This window comes from Rhipicephalus sanguineus, chromosome 8 (assembly GCF_013339695.2).
Source record: "Rhipicephalus sanguineus isolate Rsan-2018 chromosome 8, BIME_Rsan_1.4, whole genome shotgun sequence".
Taxonomy (NCBI): Eukaryota; Metazoa; Arthropoda; class Arachnida; order Ixodida; family Ixodidae; genus Rhipicephalus; species Rhipicephalus sanguineus.
In genome coordinates, this window is record NC_051183.1 from 100,388,504 (window position 1) to 100,413,854 (window position 25,351).

Sequence of the window (25,351 nt, forward strand, 5' to 3'; positions counted from 1 at the left end):
ACCTCCATGGGCAGCTTAGTCATATGTTAGTGAGAAGGCGCTGCACAAGTCGCTTCCGAAATTCGGCTTCACACATCTTATGCCCTGGTCTAAAGGTTGGAGCAAAGACGTACAATTCGGGGGCAGAAATTCAAGCTGCACATTGCTCAAATGCACGTTCACCATATGTTCCGAGCAGTTATCAACGATTAGAACCTTCTTTTGTTTCTTCTTCATTGTGTTGTCGAACTGCAGCAGCCACTGCGTGAACAGTTCCCATGTCATACACGCTTTCTTGTTTGCCCGATAGTCGCAAGGTAACAAGACGTTTTTCAAGCAGTGAGGCTAGGCGGACTTGCCAATAACAAGAGGCTTGAGTTTTTCCGTGCCTGTGGCGTTGCAGCAGAAGAGCACTAACACGCGAAGACGCGATTTTTTTCCGCCCTTGCATTTTTCACCTTTAAAGTAGTACATTGTCTTATCAGGTAACAGCTGATAAAAGCATGCCGTTTCGTTGGCATTGAAAACATCGCCTGGACTGAATGACTCAACGATTTCCTGAAAGCGCTCGTTCCGCCAGGCAATAGTACTTTTGGCATCGGCCGCCTTTTCTTCCCTGCACGCGACTTGCCACATGATGCCATTCCTTTGCTGGAACGGATAGAGCCATCCGGCACTTGCGTCGAAGCCGGAGGTGCCCAAAGCGACCACGAATTGTCGTACCTTTTCTTGAATGATAGGGCCTGACAAGGGCACACCGTGTTGTCTGGCATCCTTAAACCATGTGAGGACGCCGTCGTCGACGGTTTGGTAGTTGCCCAGCCGCAAGCGTTTTCTTGAGGGAGCCAGCTGTGATTCTCGATGTAATTTCACGATCTTCTCCTGATCCTTAAGTAGCCACTGTTGACGGCATGATATCACGCTTCCTGCATACATGTATGTCCACTTGCTTTTTTCCAGCATTTAGCTCCGTCAGAATGTCCACTTTTTCCTTGAGCAAAAACTGGCGTCGCTTCTTTTTAACACTGGGGCCAGGAGAACTCATTGCCAGAAAAGCGACCGCACAACACAATCTCAACTTCGCAGCTCCAAACGACAGCAACTGGAAATGTGGTGAGAACAGCGGCAACAGCGGGACTAAGCCTACGACGTTGTTTGATTTGGTTTGACAAGTTTGACTGGTTGGTGACGCTCGCATTGATGGCGACGCTGATAGGGCTGCACCCGTTGAAGCGGGTTTGCCGGCGCATATCTGCTGCAGATGATGATAGGTGTAAGCTTCAGTGATGTCCGTACCGAAACATTCACGGAACTTCGTAATATCTTGTTGATTTCGGGGTTAAATTACATACGTTAACCTGAAATATTCGGCATTCTGAAATTTGTAGCACTGAAAGTCTTACATTGGCAATATAGGAATTGGCGGGGATTTCAAAAAACTTCGTTAATCTGATGTTCGTAGTAACGGGATTTTACTCTATACAGTAAAAGACAATTTTCCAGGGCTTTCTATAAAGCACACATGCTAACCATTTGCAGCTTAGAAAAAGAGGTTTATATCATAACACTCCTTGCCAATCGCAAACTCTCCCTACTTGCTTTGAACTTTCAGTAAAATAAGCATCAATGACCTAGCTCGTCAGACACCCGCAACACTACTTTCTTGATGTTTGCACACAAGAAAGTTCAGTTTACTACAGTTACATTTGATCAGCGTACATGCCAGACACAATTTTTTGTTACCAAAGGCACACGATAACTACAGCTGGCTAACTTTGGAATTCTCAGGAACACTGCATTTGAAAAAAGAAAACTTGAACTCTAACACTACATTCCTTCCTTCCACTTGCTTAGAAAAAGTATCTAGAAGTCTCACTTATAGCCTTATAACGTAACAAAACTGTTCGAAGCACAGTGAAATGACCACACACCTTTTGAGAGTGTCCCCCAGTAATAAAGGGACCCTGAAATAGTTTTGGTGATTTTTTACAAACCCACTCGAGATGGTAGTGTAGGGCCTTAGGTGAATTGTACGGGCTCTGCATAAGCTGTAAATTATTGCAAGGTTTTTAAACACGTGCACAACTAAAGTTCAGAGCGCTCCACCACACCGAGGTTGACACAATATTGTTGGGCACTAAAAAATGCTTACACAAACACATGCGAACTGAAAGTGACGATGAAATCGAAACTTTCAAAACAAAATCGAAACAACAGCACAAGAGTCTCAGAATATATTCACCTCAGTAAAAACCACATGTACTGAACTTCGAGGTTACAAGCGACTTTACAAGCAGTGAAACACTCACCCTCCTCGTTCTGACGCTTCTTCAGGTCCTTTATCTCGTTCTCCAGGTTTTCAACCTTCTGCAAAAGATCGCTGTTTGCCAAAGTGCAAGCGTCCAAACTGGGAGCATCCTGCACAAAAGCAAACAAACATTCGTATCTGGGATGTAATTTTACCACTTGCTATATGTATAATACCGGGTGATTCTTTCAGAACTGGCCTATTTCATTTCGCTGCAGTTTTGTTACAAGGTATCCTACTTCAATGCGGTTTGTGGCAAAACATTCAAGAAAGACGAAAATTTAACTGCCCATCCTGTTTTTTGATGTGCAACATCGAAAAAAAGAATGAACAAGAAATGTTGAAAAAGAAGTAAAAGTTTATACTTGCGTTCCAGAGAAACCACTGCAAGACTGGACACTTCAGATAGTACGCTTTCTATTGCGATACAAAACAGAAAAGTGATGAAGGACGGTAGGCAGCCCCTTTAAAGACAATGCACTGTGTGACGATGAAGCGTGCATATCACCTGCACTGACAAGTGATAAGATCATATCAAGGAAAAAGCAACGAGAATGCTGAGAGCGAAACAGCCTACACACACCAACATGAAGAATTTGTTTAGAGCGCATTATTAGAGTGTATTAGAGTTTATCTGTATTAGAATGCATTTTAGAGTGGATAAGAAAGATGCATACTTTCCTTGGCAGCTGCAGCAATGAAGAAGCAGTGAACTGAGGCAGTGAACAAGCAGGTGCACAACTTTGAAGAGTTAGTGTTGTACCAGTAGAGCTGCACCCGCCAGGCATAGATCACAGACTTTTTCACATAAACGTGCACTCATTCCAGATTACTTCATATCTTTCCTTCATGCTTGTTTGAGAATAACGTGTTTGCAGATGTGTTCCAAGCAAAGGTAGGCAACTCCTTTTGAAGCATTAATCATTTTTAGCATGAATTTCATTTTTTCACTATAACATTTTTAGGAAGAAAACAAACAATCTAATTGAGCAGTCCCTTGAGATTAGTTGTATTGAGAATTGACTGTGTTGGCCACTCCCACTTATGGCTCTATTCCAAAGCCAGAACAAACGTTGTAAATGAAAAAGTGCCTTTAAAAAATTAATGCCCATAACCTGACAAATTCATTGCATACAATGATCATATCCTTCAACATATCCTGCTTCCTTTAGCAGATGCAAGAATCATCCACGCTGGATATTCGGTCAAGGCTGCTGTTTCTCAGCCCTTCATCAACACTGATGAGACAAGTGCCAAAGGTGTGGCTTTGTGGCAGGACATCCCACACTCCTGTGAAACCACACCTCAAGGCAGTATTTATTTTATATACATACCTGCCAACATGGTGACCTCGAAATTCAAGAGAATTGTAAAGTGGGGGGCGAGACGGAAGAAAACTGGTGGACGTATTAACATACTGTTTCTCAGGCCCACAGCGACACCATAAAAGTCATTGCCAGTAAAGCTTGTACAAGACAGCGCTCATACTGGTATTCGTAAAAAATCACAGCATATCCACGGAGTGAATGATGATGAGTGGGCGAAGCTGCGGAGGTTCATCGGTAAACCGTGAATCTTCCGTGAACTCTGCCCAGTACATCATCACCGACGTGAGATCGGGTGCGTTTATACTAAAGGTTCGATGAGTTATGACGACTTGCAGCTAACTTTAATTTTACATGTACGCTGTGAATTTTCATTCTTTAGAAAACCATTGCTTTAGAAAACATCTGGCGTCTTTCGTTAAGCAGCTGGCGTCTTTTCGTTTTGCTTTAGAAACATCTGGCGTTATTCTGTTTTGCTTTTACAAAACATCTGGCGTCTTTCGTTGGTTTATTTCATCAATCAACGGCGTTTTGAACAAAATTTTTATTGTTTAATCACGTACAGGAGAAATCTCACCAGGCACTACCTTGGAGGTAAAGAATGGCTGCTAATGGGAATGAGAGACAGAAGAAGTCGGCTTTTAGCTACCGCTGCGAATTTTTTATTGTTCAACAACGCACAGGAAAAATCTCCCACCGGCACAACTTTGGAGGTCAAAGCGTAAGACTGGTTACACACTACGACTACGACTACGAGGGACGAACGGGTGCCGCCTTAAGGAGCTTCGCCCCTAATATACAGCGCATGCACATGTGTGTACTTAAGGGACGAAATAGGCTGGGTCCCATGACAGCTAGTAGCCCCTCGCCAATCTCAATGCGCTTTCCCGCAGAACACCAATGTACTGCAACGAAAGTGACAAGCATTCCGCATGCTATCAGAAAATTTTAGAACTGATGTCCTCGGTTGGTATTATTTTCTTTTCACGATGGCGCTAGTGCTGTTATTCAAGAGATTTATGGCCGTGCCTGTATTTGTCTTGAGATCGGGCTACAGGTGGTAGCGCCGTCACGCGTTAGTGTGGATAGGCAGCTGGCGGCGCGTATACAAATGTACACAGCGGCAATTCGTTGTGAGTGGTATGAGCTGAATGTCGGCGAATAAACCGCGTTGATTGCAGCATGCTGGTAATATGTATGTTCTCCAGTGCCAAAGCTCACCGAATGCTCCTACTAGTTGTGACAGATGCACAATCTGCCAATAAATGGGATTGCCGCTCTCGGTGAGTCTACGTTTTTGCACTACAGTGGAACTTCGATTATACGTCCCCCGGTCCTGCGACGACCCGCGTTTTACGACGAATTGGCTTGGTCCCGGCAAAACCCCCATAGAAATAATGTATTAAAAACCTCAATTGTACGACGCAATTTTACGCCGGCCCCGCCTCGTACGACGCTTTGCTGGACTGTCCGAGAAAAAAAAAAGACCTACGATGACGCGGGCTGGCACACAAGCACACTGCGGCCGGGCGAAAAAAGTCGGGAAACCGAGGAACCGAGTTCATATCCACGCTGCCACCACAGGGCCTCTTCAATTTTTCGACATGCGGTCGGCCATAGCTAGCCAGAGCCAACGTTGGCCGGAGCCAGCCGGAGCGCATTCGTTTTGTCGCATTGCACTGCGCACTTCCGTTGTCGCCTTTTTTTTTTCTCTCTCTTCTTTTGGGTGGTTTTGTAGTGACCGTTGTGAGCAGATAACATGGCAGATAATTTCGAGCTCGCTTTCTAGTATGCGATAACTTTCACTAGATTTCGTGTTGTTATACCGGACGTGTTGAACGGCGATTGTTGAGCCAACGTTTGCGACAGCCGCGGGAACCGGAACTCGCCGCTGTCTAGCTACCAGAGGGCTGGGGCGTTTTAGCCGCTCGCGATTGGTCGAACCTTGCAAATCGAATAGGCCTACTGCCGTGCTGCCATTCAGCCATTCCTTCACGTGTTTGCCTCATCGGTTGGTTGTGCTGCGCCGCAGCTGCTGTGTCCACGTGCAAAGTTTTCTGTGTTCGGACATTGGTGTGCGAGGAAGCTTTCGAATTCTTGGTTGCGAGTGCTGCGTCTCGCAATGTCGCGGAACCGAAAACCGCTGACGCTCGGAGAAAAGCTTCGCATAATCGAGGAGGCAGAGAAGCGGAACGGAGCAACAAAGGCCAGCATTGCCCGCGACCTCAACATTCCCGAGTCGTCGCTGAAAACGATCCTCGCGAAGAAGGACAGCATCCTACTAAATGCGGCAAAGTTCGGCCTGAACAGGAAGGCCGCGAAAGATGGCAAATATGCTGCCATGGAGAAGGCCCTCGTTGAATGGTTGCGTCAGGCCCGCAGTTCAGGAATTGCCGTGGATGGCGCAATTTTGAAGGAGAAGGCTGAGACCATACCTGCCAAGTTTGGAGAAACGGAATCCGGGAGATTTACTCAAAGGGGGGGGGCGTGCTGCGATAGCAATTATATGGACATTATTAGAACAGCGTACGCAAAGCTTTGCTTTGCTTTTCGCGCAACTACACATAGCGGGCCGCAAACGCTAACGCTAATCTAAAACTGCCTACTGTCAGCGGGATTTTGCGGTCGCCGCTGATCTGTACAGAGTCCAAACCGATAACATCGCTTACGCATCGTCTGTTTCACGTGCGAGTAAAAGCGCGCTAGTGCTAGGGACGAACGCGGTTAAAGCAGAGATGAAACGACCCGGCCGTCACCGTCGCGCGAAGGGCACATGCGATAACATAACTCCGCGTGCGAGGCCTGTCGTCGCTTGCTTACCAGTTATTTCGTCGGGCAAGGGACCATAAGGGGCGCCGTTGAGACGGGGACGGTCGCGATCTCGACAGACATCGGTAACGGCTACCCTTTTAAGTGCTGGTCTCTCCACTTAAAGCAGTAGTGACACAAAATTTTGAAGGCGAGATAACTTGTGGGATAGATTTTTTAAATTGCGTGTAGCGCATCTGTACGCGAAACGTCCCACCTCGCGTCATGACATCAAACAACAGCCACCTGCATCACGAGCTTGTGTTGGCGCCATAATTCTTGCGAGCGCTCTCTCCTAGCGAAAACAGAGCGCACCTTTTTTATGTACTTATGTACGCATCACAGGCAAGACGCGGCTGCAGCGCTATGACACGTTTGCGTTGGCAGCACTGCAGCACAAAGTGCACAGCTACTTCAAGCGCAATGAAACTGAGTTCAACGTTTCTACCATCGTTAAAAAAAAAAAAAGAAAGAAGAAGAATCCCTTCTACTACGTGGCCAGACAACTTTGCCCATGTGGCCAGACAAAGCACTGGACGTGCGGGGCAAAACTGGATTTCCGGGAGATTTTCCTATGACCCGTACAACCGTACAACCAATCATGAGCATTGCTAACTTTTATGTATTTTCTCTATTGGACCAGCTACTAGCCACGTAGGCTATTGGTCCAAATATTATGTACGCATTTTTTGTATACGCGTCTTAATAAACTCATTTTGATTTGATTTGAAACGTTCAAAATCCCGGAGTCTCCCGGGTAATCCGGGAGACTTGGCAGGTATGGCTGAGACAGTTGCATTGCGCTGCGGCATTGACGACTTTAAAGCCTCCAATGGCTGGTTGGATCGCTTTAAAAAACGCAGTGGAGTTGTGTACAGCCGCTGCTGTGGAGAGCGCGCGTCAGTCAGCTCCGACACTGTAGAAAAGTGGACTGCATTGCTGCCGGAATTGATACGGGAATACAAGCCGTCCGACGTGTTCAACACGGACGAAACTGGATTATTTTATAATATGCAGCCAGAACAGACATTGGCATTCAAAGGAGAGAGCTGTCACGGGGGTAAGCGAAGCAAAGAGCGTCTTACCGTATTGCTTTGCGCTAATGAAGACGGCTCTGAAAAGCTTCCTGCCCTCGTGATCGGCAAGTTTGAGAAGCCGCGATGCTTCAAGAATTTGAAAAGGCTGCCGTGCCAGTACACGTTCAACTGGAAAGCCTGGATGACGGCTGCTATGTTTTCTACATATCTGCAGCAGCTGGACTCCAAAATGGGGGCTAAGAACAGAAAGATTCTTCTTCTGCTTGACAATGCGCCATGCCATCCATCAGATATGTCGCATTTGAGAAATGTGAAAGTTGTATTTCTGCCCCCCAATTGCACTAGCCAGCTGCAGCCACTTGACGCTGGCGTCATCAAGTGCATGACACAGAAATATCGGAAGTTTCTGGTGCAGCATTGGCTGGCGGGCATGGAACGCAAGCAGTTGGATAAGAAGCTTTCTGTGCTTGATGCAATGCACTACATTGCTAGTGCATGGGACACAGTTACGCCAGAAACCATCGCCAACTCCTTCAGGCACTGCGGCTTTAATAGAAGTCGTGCTTGTTCTACCAGTGAAGCTGCAGTGCCTGTTGACGACGAACCATAGTTCGGCAGCCTGGAGCTGCCTGGATCTTTCGCGGACTATGTTGGTGCCGACGACGACGTTGCAGTGTGCAGTGAAGTGTCGCTGGATGACATTATCGAAACTGTGCGTCCCGACACTGCGGGAACTTTGACGAGGAAGAGATGGACGACGCTGCAGAGGCTAGCGCGTCCGTTCCGACTTACGCGGACGTGTTGTGCTACGTCGACCACATTCGGCGGTTTGCTTGCGCACGCGACGAGATTGGCGACATGCTGCCAGATGTTGCAGCTATCGAAAGAAAGCTGATGCGTCGTGGCTGGGCAAACTCTCAGAAGAAAATCACAGATTTTTTTAAAAGGTGAGAAATAAAGGTTCGTTCACACCTCCGATAAAATGCGCGGTTGTCATTTTTTCAATTAATATAATCTACGTTCCTCGGAGCAGCGTATGTTTGTGCCGCGGACTTTCTTAGGCATTATGTGGCCGCTGTTGTGGGGCAACAATGACAGTCACTGCCTATATTCTCGGTTTTTCGATTATACGACGCCTGGATTATACGACGATTTTGTGCGGTACCCTGAAAGTCGTATAATCGAAGTTCCACTGTATATGATGTTTTTTGTTGTTTTATTTGCATGTGTGTGGCTTGTGTTCCGCCTACTACGCACTGCTGTTGCGCGATTGAACTAATTAAGTACTCTTTGCTCATCTGGCTACCGAAGAGCCCTCTGTGCACTGTGTGCACCAATACGCGTACGTATTTTTTTCTTATTCATTTATCCATGACATGTAGGACAGTTGATAAGAAATTTAGTCACAAAAGCTATGTGGATGACAGTGCTTTAGAACTATAAAGATGTTTCGCACTTAAGGGCTTGTTTTTATACCAATAACAATAGAAAAGCAGTGATGCTACCGAGGACTTCTGATTTGGAGCAATTTTTGGAGCAGCAAAATTTCCGTTTTGGAGCACTTTGGAGCAGCAAAATTTTCGTTTTGGAGCACTTTGGAGCAGATAATTTTGCATCTGGGAGCACTCTGGAGCAGCGAATTTTACATCCTGGAGTGCACTACAGAAGCATATTGCAATAACATTCAAGCACCGGAATATTACTATGGGGCTCTTATGAAGGCTAGAAATATTTCGATTCATTGCAAATCTCATGGAAAAAATCATCTCAGGAGAACTCCATGCTTCACTCGCTAATAAAAAAATAAGGGCTCATGCAGTTGAGTGTTCTGAATTAACCTCTTCGGCGATTATTTTCGACACTAGCAAATAAACAAAATACCAGATCAATAACATTGTACTTTATGAAATAACACTCTAAATACATCTATGTGGTTATCAGCAGACATTGTAGACAAACGCCGTGATGTACAGCAGTGCCTCAATGCCAAAGAGCCACACTGTCCCTAATGCATTCCCCTAAGAAAACTCCAAGGCGAAAGCCAGGTTCTTTTTCTTCTCGATCGACGGGTTGATCCTCCCCCTCCTTCTCTGCAAGCTTTCTGCACCTCACCTGGTTTTGTGCTAGCTCCATGATCGGCGAACCGATTACGGAAGCAGTGTAAAGCGACGATGTCGTGATGGCGTCATCACGTGACATCACGATATATGACGCCATGATGACGTCACAAGTTTTGACGATCTATGACGTGATGATGACGCCATCACATGATTATTTTTTGCATCAATCGATTGACGCCGCCGACGGTCAATTTTCGTGTTTGATAAAGCATCTGATGCTTTCGCATTAATATTGCGTATTGAACGTTAACAACCTGGCCTTACATATATAAACTGTCCTCCACCATGTCACCGCCTTGCCATGCGCGAAACAGCTTCGCTTATCATCCACTTCACAGAGTGAAATGGCTCCTCAACATTTTTTTAATGTTTATTGTGATAACAATTATATGGACGCTCTCCGCGGATTTTTGCCGTCGCCATTGCTGTAATTTTCTGTATAAAGACCAAATTAATAACATCACCACGCGCATTCTAGCCGCGAGCGCTGACGACGAACGCGGCTGAAGCGGAGATTAAGCTAGCCGGCCGTCTGTCTCCATCGCACGGACAGCGCATGAGATAACATCTTCCCGCGTGCGGGCCTGCCGTCGATTGCTGATCAAACAGAGAGGAAACGCCCCGCCCGTCTTTCGTAAGGAGCATGAAAGGACGCCAGGGGAGCGTGGGAGGGGGGGGGGGAGGGTACCGCATCGTTCGAAGGGCGCAGTCACTTGCGCGCGCGCCATCTCGAGGCATCAGGAGACGGCTCGTAAACTTGCTGTGCTCTCAACGCTTACTTCGTGTTTAGAGAACCCAGAGCAAGAAAACGCTTGGGTTCCTGGAGCGGCCATATTCCCTTAAACCAGTGTTTTGTTGAGATAAGCGAGATCGGATCCAAAAGAGTTAGCTGCTAGCCTTACTTCGTTTAACAATACAATTTTTTGGTATCGCATTCATTGCTTCGCCCTTAAGCGAAACTGAGTTTTTTTTTACCCGTCAGCTATCGACGCCCGAAAGCGAGAGGCGGACGTGTAACATGGGGTAGCCGCTTCACTGTGGGCCGTCAGCGACGGGCCCGCTACTGACAGCTGCGTATTTGCGGCTGCTCCGACCAGGATATATGCTTTTATTAATGAGATGACATTTTTAAAAAGCAAGCAAAAATTCGAATTGGAACCCTAGCACATGAGCTCGAAAGGGCAGGGCCATTTAGGGGGTATTTACCGCAGAGTGATTAAACTCAGACGTGCTGGTATAAGCAATTACGAAAAAGCTCTTCCGAATGAAGATCCATGGATAAAGTATATCTGAGGAAAAGTGTGAACGCGTTTCCACCGTTCGCGTGCTCTTCCATGAACGCGAAGCAAGGAAAATTCAATATTGTTCCATATATATACTGCTAGCGATCCCAGATTTCATTCCGCGATGTCTGGAAACAGAAGTGACAGACATTTTAGCAGCCCACATGTAGTAGTTATTACTGAACATTGCTTTCCTTACGTGCCGTGCGACGCTTGAAACGAGCTATCAGCAGCGTTTCTAGAACAGACGACGTCCGCCGATGAATCGCCGTCGCACTTTCTCGCTACCGAGAGGCCTAGACGTCACGAGCCTCTGCGGAGAGCGCGTTTTGCTGTCGAGCCGACTTGCAGAACAGAAGCTGCCTCGGCACCGTGCATGGCATCGAGGCTTATTCGGGACGCACGCGCGAGCGCTATTTATTCAGCGGAATAATTCTTGGTCCGTGGTTGTGACTTCGGCAGCCCTAAGATCAAGCTGCACATGTTCTGACGCGCCGGCCGTGCGATTGCCGGTGATAGACGCCCCCAAACCCGAGACTTTGGCGCAGTTTGGCGCAATTTTCGTCGATATTATCAGGATGGCGCAGTAAATACAATTTGGCGCACTTTGGCGCAGTTGGCGCAGGCGTGGAATCACTGGAAAAGGGTAACAGTTCAGCACAGAGCTTTCATTGATTGATCATCTGCATGACAGCGATGCAAGTGAGGTGTGATTAATTTACTGGAGAAAAATACGTTTCTTTTTTCTTCAAGCAAATGATGTCAGCTGCCTCCCGTCAATCTATAACAACGTTACACAAGTGCTCAAGATACTAATTAAAAAAAAAGAGGTTTTGAGTGAAATTACCACGATATGATCATAAGGCATGCCGTCTCAATTTTGACCATCTGCATTCTTTAACGCGAACTTAACTCAAAGTACACAGGTGTTTTTGTATACATTTTATCTCAAGTTAAAACAGCACCCATCAACTCAGTTTTATCGCTTTCGTGTCATTCCATTTCCAGTTCTTTTCAGGGGACCATTTAAGTATTGCAGCGTCAGACTTTACTTGACAAATATTTTTCTGCATTGAGACCAGGACCATACAATATAAGGAACTCTTAAGCATACCTTAAGCTCATCGCGCAACCAATAAGCGACAGTCACACAATTATACACCTAATAACAAGTGTGATGTGCAAGTGCATAGCTTAGAGGCTTGTTTTTATTTACCAATGAGTCGCAAAAACGCTGCATTCACACGATAGTTAATATTCGTCATTTTTAGGACAGCGCCAAGGGCACTCTGCGATGTGCTTGAACCACAAAGCGGCACACACATTGAAGTGATTCTGATGAACGCAGAGTACAACAGCCACACCAAGCACTCTCAACAGCTACACTCACTGGTATTGTTACAGTGGGTGTGCACATCATAGAAGTTGATTACAATGAATATTGTTTGGGCCCACGTGGAGGCCATGGTTTTCCGAAAAACTCGCTTTCTATTCAAATTTGCACGCCACATTCACACACAACAAAAGCTTTATGTATTTTTCTTTCCATCCATTAAATATACTTGTCTGTTTTCTTTATCTTAAAAATTATTTTGCGACACAGCCGTGCCTGCAACCCAGTCATGGGCACGTTACCAGTAAAAAGTAACAGTGTTACAGTTACAGTTACCTAAGCCAAAAAGGTAACTCTGTTACAGTTACAGTTACAGAGTTTCCGAAAGTAACTTGTTACAGTTACAGTTACTGTGCAAAAGTAACGTCGTTACTTTTCCGTTACTGTATAAAATAATAGATCACAAATCAAATTATAGAATTTATTTAATAAGGGTTGCACGTCGTAAAACCCTAGACGAAGGAAACATAAAAGGGGGCCCAACACCAGCAATCACTTTGAACGCCTCTTACTTGAAGTGGAAAACGTGGTTGATGTACTGGAACGACGGCAGTATATCCTAAGACGTTTATTAACTATACCCAGAAGCGCATGCGAAGAGCAGCGGGGAGTGCATCACGAGTGGTTACGACGTCCATTGTGTCTGTTCCATATGTTTAAGGTGTGTCAGACTCTGTTCGGAGAGCTTCCGGTCCGCTGGACATACAAACCGTTTTTAAGTCCCGTTATTATACCTTGGAACATGACAACGTGTGTTCACTAAATCCTAAGACTGCACACCTGTGGATGATCATGGTGGTATCTAAAAGTGCGATGCGGGGATCGGCGAAACGGGCAGGAAATGATCAACGAGGCCTAAAGAACTCAAGCGGAATGTCGCTAAAGCAACCCATGCAACGCGTTCTAAGACCGAGCTTGTTGAGCACTGCTGGATGACAGGTCATAGCTTTGACCTAAACAATGCGACGACGCCGGTTTGTGAACGAAGGTGGGGGAAAAGCAACTCCTGGAATCGTGGTTCATTCGCCGCGGCTTGCAAAAACAGCCGCGGCCCCCCACTGGACATTTACAAGGACATGTGTGACTAGTGGACTGGTTGACCTCGGCTCATTTTTTTTTCTTTTTTAGGATGCCACCTGCATTGGGGGTGAAACGTCTCTCATTTTGTTAATAATTGTTGCATTAAGTCGGAGTAAACATCTTACAACCAGTTACAAAGAAGTTTCAAAATATCGCTTCGCTAGTTCACGGAATTTCTGGCCTTAGCCGTTTCGCGTTCTGCTGTTTTCTAGCCACCTGTCAAACACGATTAGCTCGGAGCCTCAGACGAGGGAGACTATAAACATGGCATCCTAATGCTCCTCCACCTATATATATATGCTGAAAAAAAAAAACGGACGCGAACTTAGCAGGCTGTTCAGTTGAACCACGATTGATTTACATGTTGCGTTAATGACAGACCTCCAACCTCGGTCTTCTGCAGGGAAGATAATACGCTTAGTCACCTCCTCTCCTAAACTGCGAGGGGAGCCCTATTCTGGAAAGTTGAGGGGTGGAGAGGATATATGGTAAAGAAGAAAGTTCGAAAAAGTGTTGCTGTTGGATAATTTTTCATAAAGACAGAAGTAACTGTAACGGTATTTTCCGTTACAGTTACTGCGAAAAAAGTAACAGTGTTACAGTTACAAGTTCCTCTAACTTAAAAGTAACTAGTTACAGTTACAAGTTACTGAAAAAAGTAACTAGTTACCGGTAACGCGTTACTAGTAACTAGTTACTGCCCAAGACTGCTGCAACCAATGGTGCTTCCGTAATTAAGTATACAATAAAAATTTCACTGTATTGTGTTTTACCATGAAACAAATATTTCATTCTCAGGTTTTATATGCCAAAGCCAAGACATGACTACGTAGGCATGTAGCCCCTGGGAATCGATCCATCCACAACCAGGGTTTTCAACCCTTCATTTTCTTATGCTTCAGTTGTGCGGGCATTTCCCTCACATTTATTTATAGTTTGCTTCTTTTCGAAAAGAAGGAACCCAAAGAAAGCCAGGAGAGACTCAAGATTTATTCCGATCCCCTGGGGTTCCTTAATAGGGTACCGACACCTTTTTTCGAGGGAGAGTTTACTCCGCTATACAAATCTCCTGTATGCAGAGACGGCTCTGAGCAAGTGTGAAGCTCAGCAAATGCTGCTAAGATATTTCATTTTGATATTACAGTTCATTTTCCTATGGTGCATCTACCAACATCGATACAAGCTTGACATCAGGCTACAGTGCTAATTCTGGTGACTTCACGCAGCAGTCTGGCTAGTTGTGATGACATCAGGTACCAAAACTTCGAAGATGGCTGCGTGTGCGTCACCAATGGAGCCACGGTGCGGAGTGACCGTGGAAACGTCACTAGTATATATTGTGCGAGCACGTGACGAGAAGCTCCTACCGTGTTGTGACGTCAGGGTACAGTAGGAACCGAAACTAGCTTTTAAAAACATACTGTAATTACTTTTTCAGGGTGCACTCGCGCTTAGCACTACCTTTTCTAGGTGCTTGAGGGCTTGACCTTTCATTTGACGAAAAAAAAAACGACAACTGAAAATTTTCTGTCAGTACCCCTTTAACGTGTAACTAAATCTATGTACACGGACGTGTTCTTGCATTTCGACCCCATCAAAATAGACTCACTGAGAATCGAACCCACATCCATAAGCTCTGCAGCCCAGCACTTTAGCCACTAGGCTTCCACGGTGGGTACCACGAAATTAGTGACCGTCGCCGCGGTGACTCAGTGGTTTCAATGCCAGTATCAGCAGTGACATTTCCAATGGAGACAGAATGCTACAGTGCCATGTCCTGTGCGATGCCACTGCACGTTAAAGAACACCAGACAGTCGAAATTATCCAGACGCCTCCAGAACGGTGTCTCCTGTAGCCAGAGTTCTCTTGGATGTTAAACCCATTACACCAACCATGATATTAACGACACTGCCTACCTCATCACAGTGGTTTCTCTTTAGCCCCAAGTTCTGATCCGACTGTTCCTCTTCAGCGGGCAGCACAATCACCTCGGGCGCTTCGTTTTCAGGAGCGGCAGTCTCGCGCACCTCCTCAACAGGTTCCAGCACAATGACTTCATCCGTCGTGGGCTGTGCTGCTTCAACTATACCGTTCCACTCTGAAACGTGCAAAGAAGCAGTCGCTAAGTGCCTTAGCCTCGCTCAGTGCAACCAGTGCCAGGCAGTATCACAGATATATGTATCTTAGATACTCTTTCGGTATTTCATATTTGTATCGTGATACAGCTCGCAAGATGTGTATCGGTATCTTTATTTCCAATATATTAAATAATGTATCCTGTATCTTAAGATACAAGATACTGCTGTTGCAACATCACCGTGCGGAACAATGAATGTTAGTTAAACTCTGCTTCTCAAGCTGATACTGCTCTCACTAAGCCACCTGAATAAATCTAATAGCAGCAACATTCTTTTTATCTTTCCGCACAGTGCTCCAGCGATGGGAAGTGATAAGTTTAACCAGCCAAAGCCAAACCAATAAGTTGTTTCGGAATGAAAGTAATATACTTTAAGCAGGAAAAACAAAACTTTTCAGATAATAAGAGTCATTTCATTCGAATGTAACAAAGTTGGTCACAGTTAAGAAATCTTGAAGCAAACATTTTCGTGCACAGGTGTTTTCAGCTGCATTATATAGTTCTATAATAACAAATTTGCAAATGTATCGAAGTATCCTAAGATACAATTGCACAGTGTCATATCAGATGCAATTATTACTGTAGTATCTTGCATCTGTAACTCATACTTTTCGCCTGAGTATCTTGTATCGCATCGCAACACAATTTCAAAGTATGTGCCCAGCCCTGGGTGCAACAAAATCAGGATAAGGCTTATACCTACCACATTGTGTGGACGGATCAAGCGTTGGTGGGCGTGCACCGTTCCAGGTGATCGGGAGGATTTCCTGACGGCCAGAAACATTTCTCTCTGGACAATTGACGAAAAAAATCAACAACCGCACACGGATTAGACTCTGGTAAGGAAATCGTCGGAGTGAACTTTTTAAAGGCGCCGACAACCAATTTTCGATTTTCGTGGTACCTGTCTTCTTCAGTACCACGAAAAGCTTACCAGTCAGAGTGTCTAATTATAGAATCCACAATCTAATGAAACCACAGACAATGATGACAGGGAAAGTACTGGGGCATTCTTTGTAGTCTTTTAATGTAACGTAGTGATTATAACATAAATGTAAACAAATTAAAGTGGACGAAAAGACAACTTGCCACTGGTAGGGACTGCACCTACAACCTTCAAATAACACATTCTGTTATCGAAGGTTGTAGTGAACGGGAGGATGACCGCCGCCGTAGCTCAATTGGTAGAGCATCGGATGCATTATCCGAAGGTTGTAGGTTCAGTCACTAGCAATGGCGAGTTGTCTTTTCATACTTTAACTTCTTTACCTGTATACTCAAACCTCGTTATAACAAAGTCGCATCTGTCACGAAAATAACTTTTGTTATACCCGAAAATTCGTTATAAACATTTATTTGTAACACTGTAGCTATGACAAGACTATTCTTCATTTACTTCATTATAACTGATAATTCGTTATATCCGAGTTCGTTATAACGAGGTTTGAATGTATCATAATTGCTACACTACATTTAAACACTACAAATAATGCCCCTGTACTTTCCTTGGATTCATGGTTGCACATAACAAAGAAAATGAGCCCTTCATCAATTCCCCTTGCTTTGTTTAATGACGGAATGGTACCAATTAAAATGCCATGAAACATTTATCGTCAGAATTTTCAGCTCTGCGGCAACTGTGAAGTCTTACGCACAACACGTGCTGCGAACAATAGGAGATGAGTGCGACAGCAGTTCATGTTTGTGTGCTGTAGTTTGCTGCCTACGTGTGCACTCCGCATGCATGCGCTGCAGCTTGACAAGTTACACTAGTTGCTGCGAAGGCAGTGCCGCTCCTCAGCATCAACTCCTTTTACCTCGTAAGCCGAATAGAATAGATCGGTGATGGATAATAACATACATACTCTAATTTTGAGCACTGCATCAATTTTTGTGCCAATAACTGTATCAGACTGCGTTCAGCAAACGGAACGAATCCATAGTACAGCATCAAAGATGTTACACTAGGCTGTGCAATATTTTTTTTTGTGACCTTTAAATGCAATTTAGAAATAGAACCCTACATAAACCACAGAAAAGAATGGTTGAATTTTCACTATAGTTTACAGTCTTTCCGTTTCAATCGGGATGTAATCCAGGGGTCTCAAACACATGGCCCATGGACCTTTCTCTAGCGACCAGGCCCGCACGATTGTTTTCGTTCCATTTTTAAAAAAGGTTTTCTTAATACATTCATGAGCTACACACATCACTTGTCTCGAGCATCCTTTTCGTGAGGCATCCCATCCAGGTCATCATGTGTTAAAACATACCCGTAGAACAAAAACTCTAGATGTATTCCAGAATCGGCGTCCAGATTTCAGTCATTCTTGAGATCAATATCGATATGCTTCCTGAAACCTGATGCTGGATCCCCTTCAAAACTGATCCATATAGCAGATATGGAAAAGGCCTTCTTTGAAATGGCATCGGTAGCTGACATTTTGCTCCAACTGCACCCCCCTCCCCTGCTCAAACCTTCGTCATCGTCCCGGCCCATCGGGAGACTAAGTTTTGTGACTGTGGACCGCTAGCTGAGGTGAGTATGACACCCCTCATCTAATCTCACGCTCTCACCAGTTGTCTGTCGCTTTAAAGGAGCACTGACATCAATTTTACACATGTCAAGATTTTTGCATCCACGAGTAGTTATCTACCCCCTAGTAGCGATTCGCGACCGAAAATGCAACTGAGGGACGAATAGCTATCTGTTTTATTGATTTATATCACCGGTATCTAGCACGATTCAAAATGGTCTGCAAGCCCTCCATTTTTTAGCGCTGGCAGCGCTCCCTCGCGGTCAACTCCAGACCGCGCCCCAGTTTACCACTTGTCCACAGAAAGGAGTGACGTGAAGATCAGCTGCTCAGCTAGTATTTCGTCTGCTAGGCGCGCACGTTCAGTCATGCCTTGTCATCAGCGCCGCCGTCGTCGCCGTCAAAAGTATCGACTTGTGTTGAAGACGACATTCTGGAACTTAGAATCACCGCGATACGCGACGTCGCGAATCATTTTCGCTTCGACCCTTTGCAAAACAGCGATTCAGAAATGGACGCCGTTCCAAGCAGCAACGAGGAGGTGCCCGAGGACGCACGCTTGGGCCATACCGTATTTACTCGAATCTAACGCGCACCTTTTTTCCGGAAAAACGAGTCCAAAAATCGCATGCGCGTTAGAATCGAGTACCGAAAAAAAAAAAAGAAACTCTGTTATCCTATTGCCATCGACATTTCAAGATGGCCGCCTCCTACGATTTCTGCCATTTTTTCAGTTCGTACGTGTGCTGAGGAGATTGTCATCCCGTTCTGCGTTTGCATTGACGGCATGGAAGTGCCGACTCTAAATACTCGACGAGTGTACCACGATGCCGCATTTAGAAGAATAGTTATTACATGTGCAGAGAGACGGACGGAAATCGGGCCGCATCGCGGTCGTTCGGATATAGTTCGGAGTTCCCGAAACGTGCGTGCGAGACTGGCGCAAACAGAAGCAGAAGATTTTTTACAGAAAAGCTTCACGAAAAGGTTTCAGTGGACCAAAGCAGGGCCGGTTTTCCGAAATCGAAGAGCGTTGACAGCGACAAGGAGTTGTCCGACAGCGACGAGGACTGATCCATTACGCGACTCGTATCGCCGCCGTAGTGGTGACAGTTTTAGCGGCAAGGCCCGCTTTTTGACTTTGTGTTTTACTTTTTTGAAACTTTAGTTCTTTAAAACCCAAATATATGTTCTTCTGAATGTGCGAAGTTTGACTCCTACGGACTTTTTTTGTTCTTTTCTATCACGAAAAATGGGTGCGCGTTACAATCGATGTATTACTTTATTTTTTTTTTGGTCGCGGAAAACGGGTGCGCGTTACAATCGAGGGCGCGGTAGAATCGAGTAAATACGGTACTCGCTGGTGTGTGTCTCAATTAGCTATATCAGAGTTTTAGCGTGCACGGCATTCCGGTATACGCAAAGGGGTCTATGGAATATCGGCACAGCGAATGCACACCAGCAAAGAAATAGAATACAATAGGTTTCTACAATAACAATTCTGTGCTGGCCAGGTTCTTCTTTGCGCCGCCAGATGGCCCCACCTATCCGGCCTCTCACGGTTACGGCTGCAGTGACCCGGTATTACGCTAGCGCAAGGAAGTCCATGGACGAACTACATGCGTGTTACTTGTTAGAGATGTTATTTATCTATAGGCTACTCCACTTTGATAGCTTGTGGTTGTGTTGGCCTGTACCGTACGTGTAATGAAACGCCATGCAATTTCCGCTTTTTCCACGCCTCAACGAGCAGGTCCGCACTACGCAGCGGTTCTCCGACATGCTGGCTCGTAGTCGCTCCGATTGATCGCACTCGCGCTGTGGAGCACAGGAAAATTTGTCGATGCGACACGATGAATCGCAAGCACGGATCGGGACAGCAAGGAGAGCCACTGGCTGGGAGTGAGAGCGTCGCCTGGTGTCGGCGCCACAATAAATACACTCAGATCGGCGACGTCACTGTTACTAGCATATCGTCACTCAGGATGGTATTTGCGGAATGTATCACACCTTACACGTAGCACTAGTGTCGATGTCGCAGCGTGATCAATGTTCCGTTGAGCTTTTGTACGCTGTTTGCCCTCGAAATAAAATTACTTCCACGCGACGGACGCCATTCAAATTTGGCCAAGTAGAACTACGCATACCGAGCAATCGAATGAATGGCACATCTCGACTTATTCAGCGTACGCAGCCACTAGAAAAAGGGTATGCTGATATTCGTGATGTCATATTGGCATCTAGGTGCTGATTCTGGCGTGAAAATTTATGCTAACAATGATCCTAGGATCGCGAAATGAATGGGAGCAGAATTTTCAGGGAACAATTCATCAGTCTAAGCTGACTTAGTGCTTTGCCTCAAAGCAATAAATGTCCATCCCCATAGGCGTGGCAAGGGAGGGGCTTGGGAGAATGCCCCAACCCGTAATTATCTACAGGGGCTGCTGAGTCTGCCCGATACCTTCAGCCGGTTGGACCTATCCCGCCACTGTGTTAAGGCGAAAGCCTTAGGTGCCTCATCAAATGCGAAAATGGACCGGCGTCTCGCGTCGGCGGTGTCAACACGAGCGATTCAAAACATCACATGATGACGCCACTACACGACATCATCATGAAGCCACAGATCACCAAAACTTGTGACGTCACATAATACGACATCACGTGGTGACGTCATCACATAAAATCATTACTTGGTCAAAGGTGGGCCAATCCAGGAGGCAGTGAAAAAACAAGGTGATGTGTGGGAAAGCTTACAATGCCTCCAATTCTGGAGGCATTGCTAAGGAACCACGTTAGTTGCAGAAAAGCAGAAAGGCGCGGAAGGTTCAATACATGGACTTAGAAGAAGAAGAAGGAGATGGCTTTCACCTTTGAGTTCACTGAGGCGGATGCACAAGGGACCCTGTGAGTTTTCGATGTGCAAATTTATGGCCACACAGGTTTTTTTGACAGTAATGGTGGCCAAAGACCCGTTGTTGCACTCCAAAAAGAAAAAAAAAACTACTGTTTTCTTCCCGCCCTTGCCCCCGAAAGCCAAGGGCCAAAGGCAGGCCATTGTGAGCAGCTCGTCATTACTTTCATTTAAACGCGATAGCGAAGAGCTCGTTTCGCAGAAATCGTGGTGTCGGCCTCATTGGTTGTGAGCAAAATATCATCATCTTGTCCGTGACCAAAAAAATCGAGAAAGATGCAAATAAAATAAGTAATAAAGATCTTCCGGTTCGAGTGAGAATCGAACCAGGCCGTCTGCGTGACAAGCAGGTGTTCTACCAGAGAGCCACGCTATTTCTTGAAACTGCTTCGGAAAAAAAAACTCTATACAACTGTCATGTAGTGAAAGGAGTCTCCTAAACGCATGTAATATTGCGTGGCAGAAGCCTGAATCACGCCAGGCATCAAAAAATGTGAATTGTGCAATGAGTGGCGGTTTTAAAGGCCGACCCATTACTAAGCATTCAAACATTTTATCATCATCATCAGCATCGACAAAGTGAACAGCTGCGTAGGTTTGAGTGTCGTCTTACTTACGCGTAGTGGGCCCATCCCCGATTCACAAAACAAATAATTATGGTGTAGTGGGCACTTAACAACTGTACTTGCAGTACGCATCCTAGGACACTTTGAAATGGACATTGTTACGTGCACAGTCGTTCGTTTCCTTACGGCACGGTTGAGGCATGCACCAATAACTGAAATAAGGCTAGCAATTGAGAAGGTGATGCGCACAGGGCCCGATTACACTATCGTGCTCTACTCTTGAAGAGGAAGCTCAAGCGTCCTTGAAGCTTTTTGCATCCATTGCATAGCTTGTTTTCTTTTGGACACTGCAATGAAGAGGGGGTGTGTGGGGGGGAGCTATGGTGGAACTTGGCTCCCCAAACTGAGATCTATGCGCATGCCTAAGTCCATACGTGGCCTCCACGATTAGCTCCGGTAGTACGCGGTTGCTCTGGCCGTCCCATTTGGCATGTTTCCAAGCAGAGAAGTGTAAATTTGTTAGTGCCTTAACACAACATGAAGTAGTGACCTTGGTCCAAGGCTCTTGAAGAGGGCTCTGAGACGCTCTATCCTGGTCATTGTGCGATTTCTTTTGTTAATGCCTTAACACACCGTGAGACGGTGACATCAGTCCAGGGTCAGTAAATTCCCTGAAAAATAGCTAGTTACACCATTTGTGTCCGTGCACAGGCACCTTCTCTCTCGTGGGATTTGTAGATTGTACATGAAGCTAGTGGAGGTGTGAAGCTCACGGAATATGGCTCTAGGCTGGAAAGGGGGGGCTTGTGCAATTCTCCCGGTTGACCACACAAGGGCGCCGAACTTCTAGGCGGCGCAGTAGTGGGAAAGGTCTGCAAAATGAATAACGCGAAAGAATAATGATAACTTTGACAATGTAATGTATACAGAAGCAAATGGCCTATTTTCGTGGTATCTGGAAGCGTAAAAATTTACGGTGCATAAATCAGTGAGTACATGAAAGTGCTCACTCTTGATGGCAGCACCACTGCAAACTCAGCGACGATAAGAAATCACTGGGTTTCAAGCGTAACACACTAGCATTTTAGAAGGCTGTACAAGCGCCACCTTGTTTGTCCACTTCTGGGTTGTTTACTTGATCAGTGCACAGTGTATGGTCGACAGCATTTGAGTGTGTACGACGTGCTTCTGCATGCTTCGGTATGCCGACCTATGCCAGTGGTGACAAAAACAGGTACAACAGAAAGCTGTTTTCGCTGCAGTGGAAAAAACTGGCAGGGTATCCCTTGAGCATTCGCTTAAGACAACTTGAAGGAGAAAGCCATTTTGTTTTTCACCTCAGTCTATGAATTGATTCTCCCCCGGCCCGCTCCAAAAGCTTTTAGGGGCGAAGCTCCCCTTAGTCTAACCTTGTCACGTCTCCGTTGTCCGGCGTAACCACCTTTGCAAACTGCCCACTCCTTCGTCTTTGCAAACATCCCACTACGACCAATCACCGATCCTTTGCAAACTGCCCACTACTTCATCTTTGCAAACATCCCACTACGATCCATCACCGATCCATTAGTTCACCCACCATAAAGCCGTTATAATGAAGGGGGAACGGAAGCCCCCTTTGCAAACTGCCCATTACTTCGTCTTTGCAAACATCCCACTACGACCCATCACCGATCCATGACTTCACCGACCATAAAGCCGTTATAATGAAGGCGGAACGGAAGCCACGTCTAGCTACCACTTATGATTAATAAAATTTCTTGTATAAATATATACAGTGTTCATCACGTCCTTGATGATGTAATGGGCTATCGCTTTGGTTACTGCTGGGCGAAACCACTGAAGATTTCACGTTGTAACCATGATTGCTTCAGGAGCTTCGCCCAAGCTCTTCATCATTCACCCGTGGATATGCTGTGAATTTTTTTGCACCTAACGTAGTTTTCAATGCCCTCATGATTGGAGGCATTCCAAGCTTTCTGTACCTCATCTGATTTTGCAATGCGTCCATGATCGGCCCACGTTTGACCAAGTGACTATGTCATGTGATAACGTCATGGTGACAGCATCACGTTTTGACAGGATAAGTCGCGCACACAAACGCGGACACTAGAAGACGCAAATAACACAGGTGTGTTCGTGTGTGCACCTTATCCTGTCAAAATGAACAAGTACCAACTAGCCCAATTAGCCGTGCTACTGCAGTATTGCAAAATTTTTTTGCATCACTCGTATTGATGCCGACGCCGCGGGACGACGGCCGATTTTTGTGTTTGGTAAGGCGTCTAAGACTTTCGCCTTAATCTGTTGCACACACTAGAGGCGCTGCCGCAACTGCTAGGACAGGAGGCAGAGGGACGCAGTTGGCGCTATTTTATGTCTTCCAGGGACTTTAACGGTCAGCGGCCAATCAGGGCACGTCCGCTTTCTCGAATCCGCCTTTTTCACGATGCCCCGCGCGTGCGCCCTTCCCCTAGCGGAAAAGACGCGGAACGTCTCCTCATCTCGGAGGCTTTGCTTCTAATACCGGTTGTCCCGGCCCCTACCAAAACGGTAGAGGCCAGCACAGGGAAATGAAAGAGGCGGATTACACTCTCCCCGTGCGAATGTGCAGCAACGGCGCGCTGCCGGAGCTAATCGCGGAGGCCAAGGTCCATCCCTATCACAAGATACCAAAGCAGAAGGGGTTCAGAGTACAAAGTGTAATGTAATAACCGTGGGCAACATCAATATTGGGGAATTTTCAACGACTTACTTGGGCTACTTTTATTAGCTTTAAAGCGAAGAAAGGTACTACTTTCGGATTACGCCCCTCCTTATCGTTTATGCCTCCCTGAAACGGCCATCGCTGATAGATATCGCCGAACGTTACCCTTCTTGTCTTTTGCTCCCAATTCAACTTATTGATCATCGAAGCCCTTAAGCCACTTTTCTTATATATTTAACGCCTCTAATCAACACTCACTCGCAGAAGATAAAATGCGGGATGAATACCTTGTCCTCATCACCCGTGGTGAATACAAAATCCAAAACTAAAAGAGGTTTGTAAACGTCAAGTGAAACGGTAAGTGTGGGCACCGACTGCCCGATGGAAACCACGGTTGACATCTACCTTCCGCTCAGATATGAACAGAACAGAATTAACATGAACAGTTTGAACAGTTCCGCTCGGACATGCACAGTTCTTTGTTTAACAGTGGAGACGGCCGCGAAAGTACCGACAAGAGAAGCAGGCAATCGACGAACCTTACCGATGCGACTGTGACTGAACGGCGGATGTCCGCAGTAGCAGCACCAGCCACACTGGACACAGCCTCTAGCACCGCCGGAGGCCTCCGTGCAAGAACGCGTGAAGCCGTCGCATTCGCAGTATTCCCCACCGCATCGCCCTCGTGGGACACCGCGGACGTCGACGTTAGTGAACATTTCGCTCTGTGCGTCAAGCCAACTTTTTTGGTCAAGCCGTCAACGAGTTGAACCACAGGGCTTCGCTCAGACACGTGCGTTTAGCGCGCCCAGGCAGCAGCACGGAACAAAGGACGGCGCTACGCGAAATTAAACAACGGCTTAGCGCGCAAAGTTTCGGCACATCGCCAACATCGCTTTTGACACGATAGCGACGATAGCACGATAGTTCACACCTACCGCGCACAGTTACTGATGACGCAAAATGTCCGCCAAAACTCTCGCGACCAATGAGAGCGCGAATATTGCGAATGTGACGCCACTCGCGGCGCAGTCGTAAACAATAATCTATACAAAGCCTCTGAGATTTACAACAAAAGGTGAACTGCAAAGAAAAAAAAAAGAAAAAAGCCGCTTTATTCAAATATAAGCTTTTTCAACTTTGCCAAAATATACTAGTTACT

General features: G+C 46.0%; 1 protein-coding gene across 1 annotated transcript; it reads right to left on the reverse strand.

The window, feature by feature from the left end:
* Positions 1–324: 324 nt before the first annotated feature.
* Positions 325–25,024, reverse strand: LOC125759476 (uncharacterized). The gene is made up of 5 exons (XM_049418319.1): positions 24,734–25,024; positions 16,175–16,261; positions 15,251–15,432; positions 2,289–2,397; positions 325–368 (listed from the first exon to the last, which is right to left on the reverse strand). Exons 1-5 carry the CDS (start codon positions 24,906–24,908, stop codon positions 325–327), a joined length of 597 nt encoding a protein of 198 aa, XP_049274276.1. The 5' UTR covers positions 24,909–25,024.
* Positions 25,025–25,351: the final 327 nt, after the last annotated feature.

Excerpts from the sequence above, each read along its gene's own strand:
- LOC125759476 (XM_049418319.1), bottom strand. The coding sequence starts at position 24,908 with ATGTTCACTAACGTCGACGTCCGCGGTGTCCCACGAGGGCGATGCGGT. Across the intron at positions 16,262-24,733 it reads GTTCAGTCACAGTCGCATCG|AGAGAAATGTTTCTGGCCGT; the intron begins GTAAGGTTCGTC and ends TCAATTGTCCAG. Across the intron at positions 369-2,288 it reads GAAGCGTCAGAACGAGGAGG|GCACGGAAAAACTCAAGCCT; the intron begins GTGAGTGTTTCA and ends GCAACGCCACAG.